The sequence below is a fragment of the Cyprinus carpio genome, chromosome A6 (assembly GCF_018340385.1).
Source record: "Cyprinus carpio isolate SPL01 chromosome A6, ASM1834038v1, whole genome shotgun sequence".
Taxonomy (NCBI): Eukaryota; Metazoa; Chordata; class Actinopteri; order Cypriniformes; family Cyprinidae; genus Cyprinus; species Cyprinus carpio.
Genome location: NC_056577.1, coordinates 13,998,494 through 14,021,062, shown reverse-complemented (window position 1 = coordinate 14,021,062; position 22,569 = coordinate 13,998,494). Strand labels below are relative to the sequence as shown.

Below are 22,569 nucleotides of genomic sequence, written 5' to 3'. Positions count from 1 at the left end.
AGAACTCGGGGAAGAACGGCACATAACTCGAGCTCTGTTTACTTATCTATTGCAAATGATCATTTCAAATAAAAATGGCAATGAAAGTATGTACCGAAATTATATTTGTGTTCTACATTTCAATCTAATGATAGATTGAAAACTGCTGAAAACCGTTGGCCCTCGTCACTCCACAAAGCTTCGCAATTCAGGAAAACATACCTAATTTGTAACGTTCTAAATTATGACGTTCTCCTAAAATGAAGAGCTTTAAAATAATAATAATAATAATAACAATAACCGAGGATCCATCAATCGAGTGCAGAATTCACGTCGGAGTTTTTTCTGACGTGCAACCGGATGTAGACAACGTGACAATTTCCCGTCCCCACGTGTGTAGGGATGTGAAGCAAGTCAGGGTTCGTTATTCCACTAAAACTCCGACAATCTTACACATTTATCTGAAGATTTACCTCACACTCCTTAGAAATGGCTGACATTGTGCAACAACGATTAGAGGACAGAATACCAGCGCTTGAACAGTTGGAAAGAGTCGGTTTGTTCACTAGTAAAGAAGTCAAGTGAGTATCAGTGCACACGCAAACACAACAGATAGAAACAAGTGCTTCTACTCTGAAACAAACATATTTCTCAAGCAAGGCTTTTGTTTCAGGTCTATGTTAAAAAGATCTACTGCTCTGGAATACAAGCTGCACCGGACAGTTCAGAGTAAAGACGATTTTATCACATACATACAGGTCTGTATTGACAAAAGGCTGTTTAATATATATATATATATATATATATATATATATATATATATATATATATATATATATATATATATATATATATACACACACACACAAAAATCATTAGTACATTAACATGATAGGTTGGGCTGTGCATTTGCAAATGACCTTTCTAACCCGTTACAAGATCCAAATAGCTTAATATGAGACGTGTAACTTGGTGTTTTTGTTCATCAGTATGAAATAAACGTCCTAGAGCTTATCAAGAAGAGGAGAGCAGTGAGTAGAGCTTTTGTTTACTTTTTTTATTTAAATATATTTTAGTCATGGGTAATTCTGGCATTGTTTAATGGTAAAAGTGAATATATGCACTCGAACTGTACTGTTATGTTTACAGAGAATTGGTTACCATTTTAAACGGGAGGAAATTGAATATCCCATCATTCATCGCATAAACCATGTTTTCAGAAGGGCTACAACAAAATGGAAGGTTGGACGATATGAAAAAAAAACAAAACAATAACCTTTAGATGTTGTAATTTGATGTTCAATTTTTTACTTGCATCAAATTAATGCTTTTTCTGTAGGAGGATGTGCAGCTCTGGCTTTCACAGGTTGCCTTTAATAAGAAATGGGTATGTGATTTTGTTAATAAACATTAATTAAAAACAAGCAAATCTGTGGTAAAGTGCCTGTGCTGTTTTATGGTTATGTCAATTATTTGATTCTGTTCTTGTCTTCTTATATCAGGGCACAAAGACTCAGCTCAGCAAGGTGTTGTCATCCATGTTAGCTATCCATCCTGACAAACCAGGTAAGCTTTTATTTAAAAAAGAAACTAGTTTAAGTTGGTTTGCCTAAAATATTTATTGTTCTATATAGTATTCATATTAATTTACTTTAGAGGTGTAAGACATTTCAAAGCAGATGGCCAGAAATAAAATAATATCATAATACCTGCAGCTTTGTGGATAATGGCTGCTAAGTGTGAGATGGAGGACAGAAACTCTTCAGAGAGCGCCCGACATCTCTTCCTCCGTGCCTTGCGCTTTCATCCTGAGAATAAGAAAGTCTATCAGGAGGTGAGGAGACACTGGCATCTCTTTGAATTGGCCTGAAACAACTAATAAAACATTGAATTATAAAAGGTCCATACTGATGTTCATATAATAAAACCGTGTTAATTTGTGTGTGTGTGCATAGTATTTCCGGATGGAGCTCATGCATGCTGAGAAACTGAGGAAACAGCAGCAGGAGTTGGAAGAAGCTAAAATAGATGTGGTAGGGTTATAGGTGTATATCTGAGCCCTTTCTCTGGTAAATAAAATGCTAATTAAAAAGCAAGTAACAAAACATGTTTTCTCAATTTAGGGGGAATATAATTTTTCTCCGGAAATCTTGAGTGGAAAACTTGCTGAGGTGGTGTACAGGGATGCTGCACAAAAAATTAAAGGTCAGCTAAATTTCCTCAGAACTATTTAACTCAACAGATTGTATTAACTGAGTGCTTTACATTTATTTTTCTTGTCTTATCAGGGGCTGAATTCATCTTGTCGCTGCTACAGATTGCTGCCATCTTTGACTTCACAAAGGAGCTACAGGACACCATCCTGCAAGAGTACAGAGTCTTTTTCCCCTTTGCCTAGCATTTCTGAGATCAGACGATTTACGTAGACACATTTCTTGCTGTTTTTTTTTGTTTTTGTTTGTTTTTAGTCACCTTAAAGGGATAGTTCACCCAAAAATGAAAATTCTGTCATTTATTATTCACCGTCATGTCATTCCAAACCTGTAAGACCTTCGTTCATCATCATAACAAATTAAGATATTTTTGATGAAATCCGAGAGCTTTCTGACCCTGCATAGACGGCAGTGGAACTACACACGTTCAAGGCCCAGAAAGGTAGAAAGGACATTGTTAAGATAGTCCATGTGACATCAGTGGTTCAACATTAATTTTATGAAGCTACGAGAATACTTTTTTGTGTAAAGAAAACTGAAATAATGACTTTATTCAACAATTATTCTTTTCCGTGTCAGCATCTGCTGCCATTCACAAGAATGCCACAACATGTGTGTGGTGCTGCTAACATAGAACACGCGTGCACTGCGTGAGAGTTGTGGTACTCTCGTAAATGGCGGTGAGTAATTAATGACAGAATTTTCATTTCTGGGTGAACTGTCCCTTTAATTAGAGGTTGACTGATTTATCATTTTTTTTATTGAATAAAAATGCTGTAGGAGCTATTGTAAATGAACAGAATAACGCTAAAACTAGTATTCGGGAAAATCCATTTACAGGAAGTCCTGAAAAGGTGATGTTTAAATACTGTTTGTGTTCAGACTGCAGAGTCAGTATGTCGATGACTGCATGATGTGGGATTTTATGGCTAAGCGTGAGCTGGATGCTGCTGGGGCTCCAGAGCTCCAGTCCGCGAAAGGAAGAGCTTCTGATACAGACCGCAGAGAAGAACGCTGCTGTGTCGTTTATGAAGAGGCTCTAAAGAGCCTTAATACAGGTATCATGATGTAACACTAGAATTCAGTGGTAGAATATGAGTGGATTCTCATGGTTCTAGCAGTATGTAATTTGCTTACTTGTGTAATGAATTTTTGTAGAGGCCATGTGGACATGTTATGTCACATTCTGTCTTGAGAGATATAAGCGGAAGACAAATGTCAGTGAACTCAAGGAAAAGGTAATAAACTTTTTTTGGGGGGTGGTGGGGGTGTTGCAGTGTTCATGATAATCTTGATCAGATTAACATGGATTTGCTGTATTTGGGAAGTTTGATTTATTATATTAAACCATATTTACATTTCTTTCTTTTTTTTGACACATTGTGTGGCTGTTCACTTTTTCAGAGAAAGGAACGATTACTCCGAGTCTTACAGAGTGCTCATGATGCCAAGCTTTTGCAAGAGTCATTCTACAAGAACTGGGTAATGTTCACTCTTAACATTGGAATCTCATCGCAAAACTTCCTGCTTTACACATGTTATGCAGCACTTGGTTAAATGGTGCTGCAGGTATAATGTAGGCCACTTTCTATCTCCTCAAAAAACAGCTAAAGGTCCTTCTGTCGTCAGGGGATACAGTATCTGCTACCCAGATTGCCATTACAGCCACCCAGTGCTTCAGCCAATCAGTTGAGATGTGGAGCTTCAGCCTCCAGACATTGGTCCAGCTGGAGAGCACAGAGGCGGGACATCTATTCCAGGAAGCCTTGAAACACGTGAATCCCAAGGTAGTGGTTGTGCCACAGCTGACTCTAAGTGGGACACAACATCTTACAGCAGATTTGCCCTAATTAGTCCACATGAACAAATGAACTACTTCTAAATGCTTTTCTTTAAAAAAAAAAAAAAAAAAAAAAAATATATATATATATATATATATATATATATATATATATATATATAATATATATATATATATATATATATATATATATATATACAAAATACTATAGTCACATTTATGTATTTCTTGGCTTTTATCCAAAGCGACTTAACATTGCTTTTAAGACATAGATTATCAGTAAATCCATTCCCTGGGAATTGAACTCCAGAGTCCAGACCTTGGTGTTGCTAATATCATGCTCTACTGCTTGAGCTACAGGAATTCCTACATATAATTGTATGTAGTTACATAACCCTGCATAGAGGTCGTTATCCATCCACATGGGAACATAATGCTATAGAGTGATAACAGCATGCACAATTATCCTGTTTCATTTCTCAGTCCTTCTTTATATGTTAGTTTTTCTGTTTTTGTTTTTTCCCCAAACAATATGGTTCAGTTACTTGCAAACTAAGAGATATTAAGGGAGAAAAGTGAGGGAACCCGTTACTAATAAAATGTAATATGATCCTTGTAGCAGTATTGCAAATGCTCTTATTTTCTTTAATTATATTATCAGAAGCTTAAACCCAATGATATATTTAATAATCAGTCTATAATATGTTCTACAGGAAAGTCTTCCATTATGGCAGCTGCAGGCAGATTGGTGCATGACCTCGCAGAGACCAGAGGACACTGAGACCTTTTTTCAGGTAGGACATGACATGCTTGCACTAAAACCCCTCCAAGACCAATTGATGGTGGATAAAAAGGCATCCAGATCATTTGACATTTCTTTTATAGTCCTGATTCCATAATGTTTAATTTGATTACATAAGTTTTAATTCCAATGTAGTCCACAGTGTTAATGTATATAATGTAATTAAATTGCTCCTGATCTTACTTGCAGAAAGGGCTTCTGTCCCTAGTACCTGCAGTGTCATCTGCCATGAAGGAAAAATACCTTGAATGGTCATATAAAACTGGTGGTTACAAAAGGGCTAGAAAAACATTCACAAGGTACACATCAAATACAGCTGTGCTCTATGGTTCTCTTTCTTTCTGTATATACAGTGGGTCCTGAAAGGCTGAGGCCACTAGTAAAAATATTTATTTTGTATTGTTCTAATTTAAAAGAGATGTTTTAATTCCAAATCCTGAAATGTTATTTTCAGTTTTAATTTTAAATCCTATTTTTTCAATGTGGTTTTAGACTTTTGGGACTTCACTGTATATCTAGAAATTAGGCATAAGCAATTTCAAAACAACCTCTTCTCTTGGATTTCAGCTTGCATGAACACAGACCATTCACTAAGGCATTCTTCATGAAGATGATTGAGATTGAGAAAGAGCAGGTAAAGGTGTTGTAGCACCTGTCAGGTGTCCAAAATATCTAGTAACCAGCAGACATGTATATAAACACATACAATGTATTACTGATTTGTATTACTCTCCCAGGAGACACCAAAGATAAGTAACCTGAGAGACTACTATGAGCGAGCGCTTCGTGAGTTCGGTTCCTCAGATGAAGGTGAGTGTGATTCAGTGCTTTTAGCCTTTGAAGAGGCAAGTCTCTTTCATACTTTGAGTAGTGTATTTCACTGATCAACCAAAATAATTTGATGCTTTAGATCTCTGGATGGACTACATCAAGGAAGAGTTGGGAAGGCACGGAAACCCAGAGAACTGTGGGAAGCTCCACTGGAGGGCTGTTAAGACTCTGGAGGGTGAAAGTGTTGAGCATTTTACCACGCAGTACACACTTCTGCAGACCGGGCATGTGTAAAACCAGCATAAATATTCAGTGTGTGTTCTGTATTGTTTCTATATGGACCACAGAATGGCTTCAGTGATTTCTCTTTGAAAATCCCAATACTCGTGTTGCAGTCTGTTAAGGGAAAAAATTCATGAATTCAAGTTCATTCCCTGATCCTTCTGAATTTTTCCAAACATTCTGATGCATAAACATTTGTGCTTTTCTGCTGTTCCAGTAATAAACATTTTATTATGACATGAAATTGTCTTAATGTTAAAAGAAATGCTTTACACTTTATTTCAACAGATCCTCACTTGCACTAGCACACTAAATAAAACAAAAGTTCAATACAAACATGTAACCAAAGATAAATATTGAAGTAGGTAGCATCAATTTAAAATCAACTACATTGATATCTTTAGTGATTTAAGGACACTTCAAGTTCTCTATCAAGAATATAATCGCAGTCATTGATGCCTCTCATTAACCATGGAGTTAAGAAATAAGCTGTATGAGATGTCATAGTCTAACAATAAATAAATTACATTATGCTTAGTTATTGGCAACTTGAATGTTTTGTTAAAAGTAATAAAGACACGTAAAACTGACTCCATTGACAATAGCAGCAAACAGGTTGAAAAGCCTGGTGATCCAGTGATTGTTTTGTGTTTGTTCGGCTGTCAACAAGCTTGTGTGAAGAACCATGGCAGGTAGCATCTCTGAATCCTTTCATCTGTGGTAGCCAACAATGACCTTAAAAATCCATTATCGGACATGGTAGAAGACTATTTTTAATTAAGAGACACGCTTATTTTGGTTTACCAGATTACTTTGAATCACATCAACTCTGATTATACAGTAGTCAAACATTAACAGAATTAGAAACTAATAAAGTTTAGTAACTGAACATAGCTTGCTTGACATCAACATGGTTCCAGAGTTTCCTCTGACATCACTGATGCAGTCTTGCACACAAAAAAAATGGCTGAAATTTTGGGTCAGTGCTTCCTTAGCAGAATGTAAGTGAAGAGGGCCACAAGTCCAGCAGAGAGTAGGCCAATGACACACTGGTGGATGGTTATAGCACTCTCCAGTGAGTGAATGCGTTCTTCCATGGCACTGGTGTGAATGTAGTCATAGACTGAGGCCACGATGCTCCACACCACCCAGACTGCATCCACCAAAGCCTTCATTGTGGGAGACACCATTCAGCGTGTGGCTGCCCCACAGTGTGGGATCCTCACAGCAGCCCTCACTCACCCCACCCCCACTATGGGACAGAGAATAGAATTGGTACAGCATGCCAAAAGCCTGAGGAGCAAATAGTATTGACAGAAGGCAGTAAAAGCTTGACCAGCATGACCTTTTGTTCTTTTTTTTTTGTTGTGGTTCTTTTATTAATTATTTTAGAAAAACACCTTGGGGCATGGTCAAATTAAAAAACACTCTCGAACTGAAGTAGTAACATTGTCTGGGTATAATCTACATACTTTATTTGGTTCTACAATAAAATCTACAACATGTTAAAGGGATAGTTCTCCAAAAATGAAATTTCTGTTATCATTTAGTCACTGTCAAGTTGTTTCCTTACCATTTTCTTTCTTCTGCAGAACATAGAAGACGCAGAAATGTCTCAGTATTTATGTATGCATTAATTAAGTTTATTATTATTGTTGTTATTGTTATTGTGTCCATACATTGGAAGTCAATGACCACCAAGCTTTTTGGTCACCAACATTCTTCAAAATATCTTATTTTGTGTTCCACAAATGAAAACAAGTCATATAGGTGTGGAAAAATGAAAAAAAAAAAAAAAAAGTTATTTATTGGTGAACTATACCTTTAATTTCAAGTGAAAAGCATTTCACTGCCATCACATTGAGCATGTGACCAAAAACTCTAAATAAAGTTCTGCTTGAACAGATGTGTGGTTGGACAGTTATGCGTCACAAAAGAACAACACTGAACAGATTCCTCACACTAAACTAAGGGCACTTTATGCCTGTCTACATTTTGATGATGACTTTCTGGAATGAGACCACTTGGTAAAATGTCATTAAATGAGCAACAGCTGACGACAAGCTCCTATTTGACTCTTATTTTTTTGGAGAATTTGCATAATTATGCAATATGTAATTCCTATTATGGAACACACGACAACACACAGAGCAAGTGTTCAGGCATCTTCACTATCCCACTACAGTAATAACTGTATTATTCAAAATGGAAAGTAATCAAAACAATGTAGGCGTTTGTATGACGTTCTGGGGCTTTCATACAAACTAAAAGAGATGCGGTTTTATATTATAGCGTATTTGCTTGTAATAGTGACGTTTTTTTATTGCTTTGACCAGTCAGTCTGCCCTCCTGACAGAACGAGCCTAGATACAACTCACAGCTCCTAATGTTTACATGTTGTGTAATATAAGCATGACATGGCATCCTTCACAACAACAGCACAAATCAAAGCCCGTACCTCTTCCTACTCAGTCATCAATTTTAGAAGGCCACGAGAAACTGTACAACAACTTTGCATTTATTTACAGGCCTTTACTGCTCAGCTCAATAGGCCCATCGTATATCTTCCTATGGGCAAAAGCATCATCCGTGCTGAATAAAATGTGCTATGTGTGAGTTAGTATCAGACAGTTTTGAAAGAAGCAAGCCCACAGCATTTAGGGAATGATGAGAGAGAGGCGTCAGAGAGATGAATAACAATCAGCTGACATCCCTGCTCGCACAAACAGCGTGATCAACAATGATGAACACTCACCAAAGGATCGCCGATGTTAGCTGAACAACGAATGCAACGGGGATGATCATTCGTACAGTTGAATATTTTGTGAAAATATACCGGGCCGTATGACAGAAATCCTCTACCCTCCGCCGCGAGTCCGAAGCGGCTGCCGTGATGACGACACTGCAAAGGGCGTGTCTTCCACTGAGAAGCAATTTCAGTTTATTATATCAACTTGTGTACAAAACGACAAATCTCTTTAAATATAAAAAAAAAAAAAAAAAAAAATCACCAACAGTGAACACGAAAAAAAAATTATTTACAAACACAATACTGGTATTTAATTTGGCTTTTAAAATATTTTTGTTTATATGTTTATATGTTTTCATGGTCTCTTTATTTTTTGTTCTATTTTTTGGCACGTAATACCTATACAACTACAGTCGTGGAAAAAGTAGAACAATACCAATATTTACGAATGGTATATATTAATGTCACCACAGGGGGCCGCTCCACCCCGCACTGAATGAAAGCCTTTAGAATGGGAATCCCGAATAATTGAAGCAAAAAAATCATACATTTACAGTCTGTTGCCTAATGAGAGGATACTTTCAGATTTCAACAGAGGCATATAAAAACAAGAATTAAAATTAAATTTAATTAAATTTTTAAAATGGTGTTACACAGACATTAAACGACACTCAACAGACTTTAGATGCGACATAAATTGAATAATAATGGATTCTTTTAATTATATATTAAGTAAAAGCACTATACAAAACGTGTTAATACATTTAATTATTTTTTGTTTATTGTTTTATTTATTTATTTTATAAAATGCCACTAAATCAGTAAGTGTTTTGATACCACATAAAGAACATGGTTTATTATGGCAGGTCCAGTGCATTTATCATCGGGTCTACAGGAGGATCTTGAAATAGCCTGGCTATACAGTCACATCAACGATCCATTTTTGGGAGGTCCTGAGCGCGGATACACACGTCCTACTCATAGACTGTAAGGTCCTACTACGATGAAGTATTGGCTTATGAATATTAATTAGGTCGAGTGACGTCTACCCGGTAGGTCAACCATCAGGCGGTTTAACTAAAGATTAAAAATTAATTCGTGAATGGACACTCCCAGAGGGTTACTAAGTAACGTCAGCCTGGCTTAATTAATATTCATAAGCAAAGCCTTCACCATAGTAAGGTTTTCAGATTCTAGTCCCAGACACAATTCATTTCGCATGTGTTCGAAGGAACCAGTCGGTGGCGCTTCAGCGCAACATGTACAAATATGATATGTCTAGAGCAGCCAGATGGATAATTCATTAATAACGAGCACATGGGGTCGCTCTGGCTAAAACAGCATAACGTTACATGGAGAATTTCAAAAGGCTTGCGCATTAACGAGGCTCATTGTTCCACCGCGTAATATTGACTTTTTCCCTTCGTCCACTTTTGCGCAAAGGGAGAGTGTTGTAAGCGGTCCCTGTGGATATTCTGTGTCTTCATGAGGAGTTGAGCGCAAATAAGGGGGCGGGTGATGATAATGTGTCAAGAGTGGCAGCAACTTCTCTCTACACGACAACATTTTCCGTTCTTCTTCAGGCGATGCCCATTCTTTATAAGAAGCTCCAAGGTGGAAGGCTGCTGGACATGGTGAAAATGACAGGTAAAAAGTGAGACCCTGGCGGTTGGATAGGCTCGCGCGCTCTTCACCGGACGCGTCGTGTCATTATTTCTCATGTAAGTTAATAGGCGCTGGGATGATCGCGTTTCCGAGATAGGCTATGCCGATGGTCTATTGCAAATGTCATAGATTAACACAGGCTAACACACTTTTAACAGAAGATCACACAACCTGAAGCAGAATTCAGCAACAACTGAGAGTGTGTCAGAGGCTGGGTCTTTGCGGGCAAGGTGAGTTTTCCTTGTATTCAACTGGCCTACAAAGTCCCAGTTTTCGGCCCATGTGACCATCTGTATCAGTTGAACGTGCTGAATTGAATGTGTGTGTGTGTGTGTGTGTGTGTGTGTGTGTAGTGGAGTTCATCTCCAGTAGCCTATCGATAATAATGAAGAACTAAAACAGAACACAAGAAAATAGAATACTTAAAGATTCTGTGATAATGGGATCATTGATCATCGTTTAAATTAGTTCTTCACACTTTTTTAAACTTTCGTAAACCTTTCATTTTTTTAATGATTTAAATGTAGAATTATTTACGCACTTAAAACTATTTGATATACGAAAAAATTGTGATAAATGTATACTTAAATATAGCAAAACACACACACACACACACACACACACACACACACACACACACACACACACACACACACACACACACACACACACACATATATATATATATATATATATATAGTACAAAAATCTTTTGTCATCATAAGTAGTTTTACAGTAGGCCTATCTGTTAACTTTATCTAACCGATTTGTGAACTTGCATTATGTATTATAAATGCTCAAATTAAATATATAAAACTTTTGTTAAAAATGTAGTTATGAGTGTTATTCAGTAGGCTATAAAACCTAGATAGGTGTAATATCATTATTATTATTTTTATTATTTATTTATTTATTTTTTTAATTTAGAACTATTTGTGAAAATTGAAGATGTATGTTAAATATATTTTTACAATCAAAACATAGAAAATATAAATACAGACAAAGAGGAATTTAGGAATGTAGGCCTTTTTGTTTACTAAAAACATTACTCACAATAATGGCACCTTTTTTAACACAAAAACTTATTGTCATGAAGTAATTAAGTTTGGTGTTTTTAAAAAAACACTATATAAAAAAAAGTCAGGTTATCGAGTGTCCGCAAGTAAGATTTTGAGTTCAAGGACAACAAAAAGTTATTAAAAAGCAAAAAGATAAGCTTCATTTTTCACAGTTTCTGTGAAAATAAAAGTATGTCAGTTCTTCAAATGCCACACATGAAAAGCATGGAATTATAATGAATTGTATATTTAAAAGTTATTTCTTTAGATGTTAGGAGATTAGTTCCTATTAAGATACCATAAAATATCTAATTTGCTATACTTCACCTTAGCACCTAATATAGGGATTAAAAGCGTGAATTTAAAAATACCCATAATGCGGTCTTAATATACAGGTTAAAACATACATTTTCTTTACCAATTATTTTACAAAAACAAATTCATATTTACTTATTTTCACATTTACCAATGATTAGCAAGTCATTTTTACCGTTTTACCAGTTTCTCAGGAGTTTGCATTAAGCACCTGCATTGACTATTAATATTATAATATTTTATTTGCATAATAGCAAGGGCACACAAAGTTTTGTACTGTGAAAAATCTGCCTGAATGATAAAGAGGTGTTTGTAATTTGACTGTTACTGTAAACTTTATGTTCAGTTAAAAAACACAGTTTATCATTTGAAATCATTTAGTCATTTAATGCATTCTAATAAAAAGGGTCTGACATTATTGTTTGCACTTGTTCAGGGAGATGAGGGATTTTATAGTCCAGACTGATCTTTACTTTAGGCTTTAGTTTGAGTCTTTAGAACCATGGTATAAACCTTAAACATTTATTGAAACGCAGGCAGAAAAAGAAATTGAATATGTCAGCAAGAAAAGTGAGGGACTTTTAGGGGCAGCTGTGTTATACTGACCCAGTCATAATGCCCCTAAAAATCCTTATTGCTCTTGCAATGCTCAGCGATTAACTGCTCTTAAACCAGTCCTAACATAACCACTCCCACATAATAATAATAATATAGTGATTAGATCCAAAATGTGATTTCCTTATGGACATCATCCTTTAGAAAAGAGTGTTTATAGAATCTGAGGTTTGTTACTACAATTGGTGATGTTTCAGGTACTAAAAATGTTTCCCATAAAATCCAGATCCAAATGCTTGTGATCTGTTGCACATTCAAATCAGTAACTCTTATGTCAAATATCTGTTTCTCTCATTCACGGTGCATTTTGACATCTTGGCATAGGGCCATCCGTTGTCTCCCAGGCAAACAGTGAGGGGAATTTTTGATGTGAATGGGGAAATACCAGTGGCTTTGCTCAGAAAGTATGTTCATTTCTAACCGATTGTTCTCCTGCTGTTAGTTTCATACAGGTAGAGAAAGAGAATGAGAATGACAGGTAGAAAGTGGCGACAGCGTAACTGAAACAGAAATAGTGAAAGAAGTAAAGGGTGGGAAAGAAAGAAAAGAGACAAGGCGGCATGGTTGGAGCAAGAGAAACAAAGCTAGCTGATGACTCAGGCTCATACGCTTCATATGTCGGGAGGGAGGGAGGGATGAGGAAGGGAGGGAGGGAGAAATGACTCATCAGAGCATGTGGAATCTCATATGGCTATCACAGGATCGAGGTTCTCTCTTCCTCCTTTCTGCTGCCTGCCTGTTCATGACTCTGTCTGAGGTAGTGAAGACTGCCTACTCTGTCTGTCTCCAGCAACATCCTGCGTCCACAGGGACAGCAAATTGCATTGCACAGTGATCCTCGAGAGCTGCTGGCCTTTCGGAGAAACTGGCAAGAAAACACACAACTTTTGAACGTCTTCGAATAAGACCAGGTTGGATGGGCTGAAGTAGAACTGCATATGTTTTTATATACTATGAGACCAATGCCCCCCTAAATACAGTGGTTCCAAAAATTATTTAGCCATAGAATGTATAACTGAATGTATGACAAAATTACTTGACCTTTTCTCTGAATTATTTTCACAATTTTTGCAGTGACTATTAAGCAACTGCTGTCACAGTGATTGGCTGCATCCAAAATCCTAGGCAGCTGACTTGTTGCCACTGCCCCATCAGGCATTATTACAATTTAAAATTGTTTTCTATTATATAATGTAATTTATTCATATGATGGAAAAGCTGAATTTTCAGAAACCATTTCTCCAGTACATGGTCCTTCAGAAACCATCCTAATGTGCTGATTTGGTGTGCTAGAAACATTAATATCAATTTTGAAATCCGTGATACGCTCGCAATTAAAAGAGACAGTAAAGATGTATTAAGGGAAAAAATATTTGTTTCAAATAAATGCTGTTCTTTTATAACAGTTTCCATAAAACAATATTAAGCAGCAAAACACTGACATTGATAGTAAGAATCATTATTAATAATTGAGCACCAATAATAACTTAGCACCAAATAATGCATAGCACCAATAATGTAGCACCAAATCAACATATTAGAATGATTTCTAAAGGATCATGTGACACTATAGACTAAAGCAGGGGTGCCCAACCCTGCTCCTGGCGATCGACTGTCCTGCATTGTTTAGCTTCAACCCTAATCAAACACACCTGCCTTTAATTTTTAAGTGAGCCTGAAGACCTTAATTAGTTGCTTCAGGTGTGTTTGATTAGGGTTGGAGCTGAACTTTGTAGGACAGTCGATCGCCAGGAGCAGGGTTGGCCACCCCTGGACTAAAGTAATAGATGCAAAATAAACAGATTTGCCATCACAGGAATACATTATAACAAAAATAAGTTATTTTAAATTGTAATAATATTTGATCATATAAATGCAGTCTTGCTGAGCACAAGAGACTAAGCATAAGTTTCTGTTCTCACGTTTGTAAAGGATCAGTATACAGGTGAATTTCAGGGAGGTTGATGAGTCACCACTGGAACAGGACACACCCTATTAAAAGTGTCAACTTCAAACATCTCCTTGGGTTCCACAGTCATGTGGGTGTGGGATCCAAAAAAAACCTGGTCCACATACAACAACCGAGAGGCAATGTGCAAGCAAAATGTAGAAAGACAGCAGCAACCTCCCCCACCCTCAACACTCCTTGGTCACCTCCGGGCTAAACTTAACCGACCTGATTTCTGCAGCCACCTTCCAATATAAAAATTGGAAAACTCATAGTTGAACAACCAGCAAATAAGAGGTCAGTGCTAGCTGTGTCCTTGTAAAGGGTGCTTGGAAGGTATTATTTATAATACTATGATACTATAAGCATTCTCTTCCTTTTTAAACATCATTTAGTGTCATTGGTATTTATGCAACAGTAAATTCTATTTAAACAGCATGAAACAATTTAGGACATTAAGTACTAATATGGATGTGTACTACCATTATAAAAGGTCTTGTGCATTAGTGTTTCTCGGGAGGAGGAAAGGTTAAATAAACAGCTCATTGAAAACCCAGTCCTGGCTCTTGGCAAATACAACTTTTTTGAACTGGCATGATTATATTTTTGATTCATGATCAGCATGAGGGTTACTGTATATGCATTAAGTTAAATGTTAGAGAGTTAAAATGATGTCCACCTTTGTTTTTGTTTTTTGTTGTTTTTTTTTTTTAAGATTGCTATTATCTATTACATGTTGTTAAAGGCTTAACCAACAAAGTCAGATTCTGTTTTATTGTTTGATGAAAGACTGTTAGTAGGGTTTTGGCTGTTTATGCACAGTGATTCGTAATTAATTGCCACGACTTTCTGCATGATTAAATCAGGCTTAACCTGTATCCTGAAAAGCTTATTCCACAGGAGAGCAATTCACTTATGTTTAATATCGCTGATATGTGGATGGATTACTTGATAGAGGCAGGGGTTTCATCAGGAAGCTTGCAGTACCCTGGAATTAATGTTCTTAATGGACAGCTGGATCCAGACAATTCATACATTTTTGTTTTTTTACAATGAATCTTAAATTAGGTTGTAATATTATGTATTATAAGTATGCAACAAATTAATAATATACTAATATAACATAATGGTTCTGTGTACAGTATATAATATATACTCCATATTCCATATAATGTACATTATTGTTGCTCCTCTATGCCCCGCCTTTCTGAAACATGTCAATTTTTACAAAGCTCATCGTTCTGAAAAAGTGAGGTATATGCTGATTGGCCAGCTATCCAGTGCATTGTGATTGGCTGAATGCCTCAAGTATGTGACAGAAATGTTACGCCCCTTACCATACTGTGATGCTGTTTCCCGGCAAGATGAGACAAAACCAATAAAACCCATTACAAATGAGGCATTTGTTGCATCCAGTGGGGACATAATTACTGCATGATTATAATGACTTATACTGTCTTTTTACAGGTTAAGTTGCATATCACGCCGCGTAAACATAAAACCATGTCTGCATTTGTGATTGGAAAAACAACAAACAACAAGCGCTGTTCTACACTGCTCAAAACTCGCGTTTCAATATTAAGTGGCAAACTCTTAAAAAAAAAAAAAAAAAAAAAAAAAAACATACTTACAGGCTGTGAGTCAGAAGCGCCAGACTGTCCTTGCAAAGTTAGAATTGCCCCACTTTATAGAAACAGCCGTTGTGCCACAGATGCATTGTAGGCTACTGGTTCGGGAAACAGTCCTCATCCTCCATAAAATGCGCTGCACACATCTGAATATTTGGGTTAAACTGTTCTGGAACAGTGTTGTAGATACAACTTAACCACTGATTTCTAGTTGTGTCCTCTTTTGGAAGGCCAAACAAAGTAATTTCGCTTTCACAACGAAACATACAGCGTCTCCACAACATGGCAGCGGCGACAACAGCGAAAATAAAAGTTATGCCTTCTTTCTTTGTGTGAACATTTGGTCGGGGTTATGCAAAGCTTCCCACACCGTGAGGTAGACATGTGGGGGCGTGTTAGAATGAGCTGTTTTAGGAGGGCGTGTTGACTCTTAACTTTTATAAAGAATATCTCTTTGTATTTGAGACTGTAGTCTTTGCAACTTTACAGATCTTTATGCACCAAGAGCTTGTAACACTCCAAAGAGAAAGGAAAAATTGAAATTGCATCACAAGACCCCTTTTACCTTACCAGGCAACCCATTGAGGAAATAAACACACTGAAGCACCCCTCAAATTGTGTTATTAAATATATTGATTTTACATCTGGATTTATTTTTAATAAGTTAAAAAAATTGTTTAATAGTTGTCTAACATTGTTAACTGAAAATTGATACTATATGACTGTTGCCACAATTTATTTCCTCATCAAAGATTTTTTGTGATCAATTTTATTATAGCATTTATTTAATTATTTATTTACTTGGAAATGTTTATACATATCTTTGCAAAAATCTTACATTACTGTGTTCTGCATTCATCGCTGTGTTCTATGTTCAGAGGTGTAAAGAGTACCTGAAATTCATACTTTACAGCATACCTTACAGCAAAAAGGACTCCACTACATGTTACGAAAAACCAATTTAAAAACAACTTCCGTAAAAGTACAGTTTAACAGTACTTAAGTATTTTAATTTTCAATTTATTTATTTATTTATTTATTTATTTATTTATTGCTTAATTTGTTTATTGAACTTTTACAACAATAACAGAATAAGAAACAGGAGATGAGTGAAAAAGTAATGTTAAGTCAAATTAAAAAGTCAAAACCTCCTTGCAATGGATGAACATTCATGTAAAGTAGCTTTGGTGAGTAAGGGCAAAACGAAAAAGATATTGTACTTTCAGTGCCCTGTAGTTGGTGATATCACTTCTTCTGTAGCAGAAATAAACTGCTGCAGAAAAAGCTAAGTGCCATGCAAAATGTCATGTGTAATTGCAATACTCGTTACAAATTTAATGGAGTAAAGATGTTTTTTCAAAAATGTAGTGAAGTAGAGTAAAAGTTGCTAATATCTTATCCAAGTATCCAAAAAGATAAAGGTACATTTACTCAAATACTTTACACCTCTGTGTTCTGAATGAGAAAGAGGCAACATTGACTAAGATAAATGAACATTAACTTAATTTGAATTTGAATCAATTACTTTTAATTATTAAAAGTACTATGAATTCAATTAGAGGGAGACATTTATACTTTAAAAAAAGTAGTCCATTTAAGAAAAACTATTCCACTACCTAATTTCCAAAAATTTACCAAAGGCTCTAAAATTAAAATAATAATAATAATAATAATAATAATAACAATATTCCATAATTAGGCATATTGCATACCAAAAAATCTTGCCTATTTGCATAGGTTTTATATAAAAAATCATAACATTGCATAAGCAGATAATTTAAAATTTAATATCAAATAAAAGCACTCATGGAAGGGCTAATTCAATTTCTGGAGGGACCTGTCTGACATTGTATTATCTGTGTTCTGTAACTGTTATATTTTGATATGCTGTCTGTGTTCAGAACAGATGGGGCCCCCATCTAAGGTGTGAGTGTTCTGTGCCAGAATCACCAACTTGAGAAGCAAAGAGTGAGTTTACCATGGCAGGCCCATGCAGTGAACCTACAAAAAGTCAACAGTACTGAATTATGGCCATCGCCGAAGATCTGCGTGAGGCGAACCTCCACTAAACTGTAACGCAATTTTTGGGGAAACATCTTACTGATGTAAATGAACTAGCCAAATGACAATTTGCAATACAAACTGTTATTCAAATCTGTTCACATAAATTTTTATGCAAAATAAAAGACTTAAAGAATTTTGCTATTTGAATAAGCAGGTCTTTAGTAGGCCTGTTAGAATTTGTTTTAAATTCACAGTTGAGACCTTAAAGGTTTTTTTGTTGAAATTTGCGTGGGTGAGGATTGGTTGTTCCTGTGAGGTTAGTGGAAGTTTTCCTGAAAGCTAAGAATGCTTGACCCATAACCCTTTCACCCACTCGTTTAGATATTCACACACAGGCACACATTAATTTAAAGGAATTTATATATATATATATATATATATATATATATATATATATATATATATATATATATATACATGTAATGCCTCTTCCACTCTCTCCACCAGCACACCCATATGTGCACAAAAAGCCTACCCAAAGGACTTTCTTCAAACCACAAAAAAAAACAAAAACAAACAAACAGTAATGAACAAATTAGAACCCGGTTGGAAAAATAGTCTATATGAACTTGTAATGTATTCTTTGTATACTGTGACGTAAGCAGATCAAAAGGAAATTATTTTTACATCTTTAACATTTTCTTGTATGATGGCAGCTGCATATGAATTCTTATGTGTTTACTTAGTTGTTGCATTGCTTAACATTCTCACACACTCTGTGCGTGTGTGTCTTCTACACGCATCTTCTGTCCTAAAGAGAACATGCACATGACATGAAGCCTGAGGCTAAATCTCTTATCAGATAGTCAGTCTAAGATGAACGGACTGTTGATTCAGAGTAATATTAACCATATTCAAGTGGCTTTGGTCTTTTATATAATAATGAAATACTCTATTTACACTGTATGTTAATAAAGCTTAAAAGTTAATAAAAGTGAAGTTAATAAAAACAGTATCAATTTCAGATTAATCTATGTTGCTCCGGGGTAAAGATCTATGAATGAATGTTCTATGACTACATTCTGTGAAACCATGTAAAATTTAATTGAAGATGTAATGACGTCACCTGATATCACAAGATCCTTTAATTCTCAGAAATTGCCTCTGATACTTGAAAAACTGCCAAACTAAGACATTTAAAATCAAGCGTTTCTGTTGAGAATGAAGAGAGGAGATCAAATAAAATGGTGTTTGCTGTCTTGTGTACAGTTTGAAATACTTGCACAGCTAATGCTTTCTTTGATGGGTAGCAGCATAAATCACAGCTTTAAATATATTCTACATAGGCTACATTTTGTGTCATAAAATGTATCAGAATTTGCTTGATTTTGTTATCGAAGTTTTCCTGTAATTGGTTACTGTCTGTAGAAACTAACTAAACCATTTCATAAATTTACTTCATCATGTCAGAAAATAATGGTTAAAATAATGGTTGCAAAGAATTCACATGAAATCATTGGCCATCATATAAAATGGTAAAATTTCCCAAAATCATTCTAAACCAGCAAAACTGATATTCTAAAAGAACAGAATTTGTAAACAACATGTGCTTTGTCCAGTTGTAGTTCTCTTTTCAGTGTGTGTAAGTATTAGTGTAGACCAAGTAAAATGAGCCCAAATCAAATAAACTCTACTACAGATATCCTGATACGTACTATTAATATTATTTGTATTAAAAAATAAATAAATAAGAATGAAAACATTTGTGTGTGTGTGTGTGTGTGTGTGTGTGTGTGTGTGTGTGTGTGTGTGTGTGTGGATTAGTCTATAATATTTTTATAACATGGCTGTAAAAATAAATAATAATAATAAATAAAAAAACTGGAAGTCTGCCCTTGGGCAAGTATTGTAATGTCCACACAATTAATACCAGTAAATGTTGACCTTGTCGGGATATTTTATTTTGTCTTATTTATTCTTTATTATTCATCTTTTTGTCCCTTTATAAACAAGCTTATACATCGTACAGAATGATCTTTTTTTTTTCTCTCTTTTTTTTTTTTCTCTTTTTTTTTGAAATTTTACAAATGCAGAAAATTTTGTGTGAGAGGTAGGTTTAGGGTAAGTGGATAGAAAATACAGTTTAAAAACCATTATACCTATGGAGAGTCCACATTAAAGATGGAAAACCAATGTGTGTGTGTGTGTGTGTGTGTGTGTGTGTGTGTGTGTGTGTGTATGTGTGTGTGTGTGTGTGTGTGTGTGTGTGTGTGTGTGTGTGTGTGTGTGTGTGTGTGTGTGTGTGTGTGTGAATATAATTATAATACAATAATAATACAATAATGTGTGCGTGTGTGTATGTATTTTAACAGCAGCATAAACATAATATATATTCTTGAGAAAACAAGCCTCACTTGGGGCAGAACATTAAAATTTGTAAAGTTAATAATACTATTATAGATATTGTATTTTTGCATAGCACCATTTGACCATTCTAAAAAATGTAAAAAAAAATGTACTATAAAGCTTGATGCACTATATTACAAGTCTGTGTAAGGAATAGACTAAAACATCTTGATTCGCTGAAAATATTTCCTTGGACTAATGCTCTCAAAATTTAGTTATATTAATTGCAAATATGCCATGTGAAGATGCATTGCACCAAGTTTGAAGTCAGTGATTCCGAATGCCACTGGCTGTTTTATTTCATGATTGATCGAGTCTCAGCATGTTTGAATATTCAGAAGTGCGAATGAGATTTCAAAGCTATGGGAAAAAATCGCTAAGCTTGCTGAGTGGTGCCTGTTTTTCCATTTTCAATGTTATTTATTTCTTTACTTCCAGATAACAAGGAACCCAATGTTTCTATGGAATGTAGAAATATATTTTGACTTATATTTTGAATGTAATTGAGTAAAGGTAAAAATTTGTCATTCTTATCCTCATGTAGTTTCCATCCTCATATTTGGTCTATAACTGCACACAACAATAAAGCTGATCAGGATTTAAATGTTAATTCGACCACAAAGAAATTTCTGACATGGCACATGCAAATTCCTCTTTACAACCCCTGTGTTTAATCACACACTACAGACTGTACTTGATCAGTGGAGATAGTGCTGAGTTTTCAGAGCTTAAAGAATGGATTTAACATATTTTTAGAAGGTGGAGGGCCACCCATGCTCAGTTTGTTTCAGTAATGCAGGGGAAATGTAAAAGACTGCTGGATTCTCTCTGTCAAAGCTGGGAGTATCAGACGCACACAATTATGTCTAGCGTATAGTGAGACAATACAAAAAATACAGTGATCGCATCTATTACTAATATTCAAACTTGTGTTGTCAAACTAATAGAAATAATTACATGATGTACTTAATTATTAATACAATTCATTATATATAAACATTTGCTAAGACAAGCCCCCAGTGAAGAGTAAAATAATCACTGAAAAGACATTTTATATATATATAAATAAAAAACTGACTTTAAGAATGAATTGTTCCTGTGATAGGAAAATCTATTTTACCATGGATAGGAAAATCTTTTTATTATGGAATTCATGTACAAAATTTATTTTTGAATGTTATTTTTTATATATTTAATTGTACTAATTAAAGTGTTAAACTGACAGACCTAATGCAAATATAAATACAATTTGCACATTAAAGGCAGATTCTGTCCAACAATGGTTCATTGTTCTACTATAGCAAATTTTTGTCTTCTTATTTGACATTCATGAAAACATATTTCAGGACTAGCGAAATGCTGCCAGAGAGCATGCACACACACACACACACACACACACACACACACACACAAGCATTTTGAGAGTGATCTCTGGCTTACAGCATGAATAAATCACAACACTTCACTATTATTTTGTCTGTGGATCAGACTGGATCAGACTGTTTTTAGCTGTGTAATTGTATACATAAGTGTTTTTTTGTTTTTTTTGCAAGGGGAAATAAATGATCAATGTTTTACATTATAAAAAGAATGAAAACGTTTACTCTAATAAATTAGAAGGGAGGGAGCTTGGTGCAGCAGGCTACATTCTGCTGTCAGCCCACTCATGACCCTCTTCAGGTTAATGTCTGTGGATTCCTCAGTTTCACTTAGATACTGTATAACATTTCACACTCATCAGAGGTGCATTCTCAGCACTTCTGTGTGGAGGACAGAGTCCCTGCTGTTTTCTTAATCAAGAAAATGAATGAAGATCGTTCAGATTTCTCATAGCTTAAACATGCAACCAAATCCAACCATCCTTAATGTTTAAAACAAAAAGGCATATTGCAGTCATTTTTCCAAACAAGGGACAATACAACATAATAAATGTTTACCAGAATTCACAAGTTTCGTATTTAAAATGTGGTGCTAGTTTAATGTTAAAGTCAAAGGGATAATGACTAGTTCTCAGTTCTTAGTTATATACTCTTCATAATCATAAGGGTTTTTTTTTTAAATTATTATTATCATTATTATTATTATTTACACTAAAATTTTGACTCATGAAATAAATAATAAAAATGTTGTGCTGTTGTCATCAAGTTTCTTCACACATTGCCATCGACTTTGACACACAGGGGGTCTATATTATTATCTTCTTGCACAACAAAATATTAAACTTAATTTAATTTAGCAATGAAAAACAATCATATCATAGAAGATGCGTCTTTAAGTCACTGCATGCATAATTTTTAATAAATTAATTGATCCTGGTCAAAAGAAAATATGCA

The 22,569-nt window shown here is 35.2% G+C and overlaps 1 protein-coding gene and 1 long non-coding RNA gene across 2 annotated transcripts; one reads left to right on the top strand and one right to left on the bottom strand.

Annotated features, from left to right (window-relative positions):
• Positions 1-291: 291 nt before the first annotated feature.
• utp6 (UTP6 small subunit processome component) lies at positions 292-6,085 on the top strand. The gene is made up of 19 exons (XM_042758137.1): positions 292-560; positions 653-737; positions 969-1,010; positions 1,129-1,221; positions 1,319-1,366; positions 1,482-1,545; positions 1,695-1,813; positions 1,935-2,012; positions 2,103-2,184; positions 2,268-2,349; positions 3,075-3,250; positions 3,351-3,430; positions 3,597-3,674; positions 3,800-3,979; positions 4,707-4,787; positions 4,985-5,094; positions 5,363-5,429; positions 5,533-5,605; positions 5,706-6,085. The coding sequence occupies exons 1-19, from the start codon at positions 469-471 to the stop codon at positions 5,858-5,860; spliced, it is 1,785 nt and encodes a 594-aa protein (XP_042614071.1). The 5' UTR covers positions 292-468; the 3' UTR covers positions 5,861-6,085.
• On the bottom strand, positions 4,982-8,814 carry LOC122145293. Its single transcript, XR_006160238.1, has 2 exons — positions 8,604-8,814; positions 4,982-7,100 (listed from the first exon to the last, which is right to left on the bottom strand). It is a non-coding gene; the product is annotated as an uncharacterized LOC122145293 (long non-coding RNA).
• Positions 8,815-22,569: the final 13,755 nt, after the last annotated feature.

Coding starts and splice junctions, on each gene's coding strand:
- utp6 (XM_042758137.1), top strand. CDS start 469: ATGGCTGACATTGTGCAACAACGATTAGAGGACAGAATACCAGCGCTT. Junction 1,546..1,694: donor TATCCATCCTGACAAACCAG/GTAAGCTTTTAT, acceptor TAATACCTGCAG/CTTTGTGGATAATGGCTGCT. Junction 1,814..1,934: donor ATAAGAAAGTCTATCAGGAG/GTGAGGAGACAC, acceptor GTGTGTGCATAG/TATTTCCGGATGGAGCTCAT.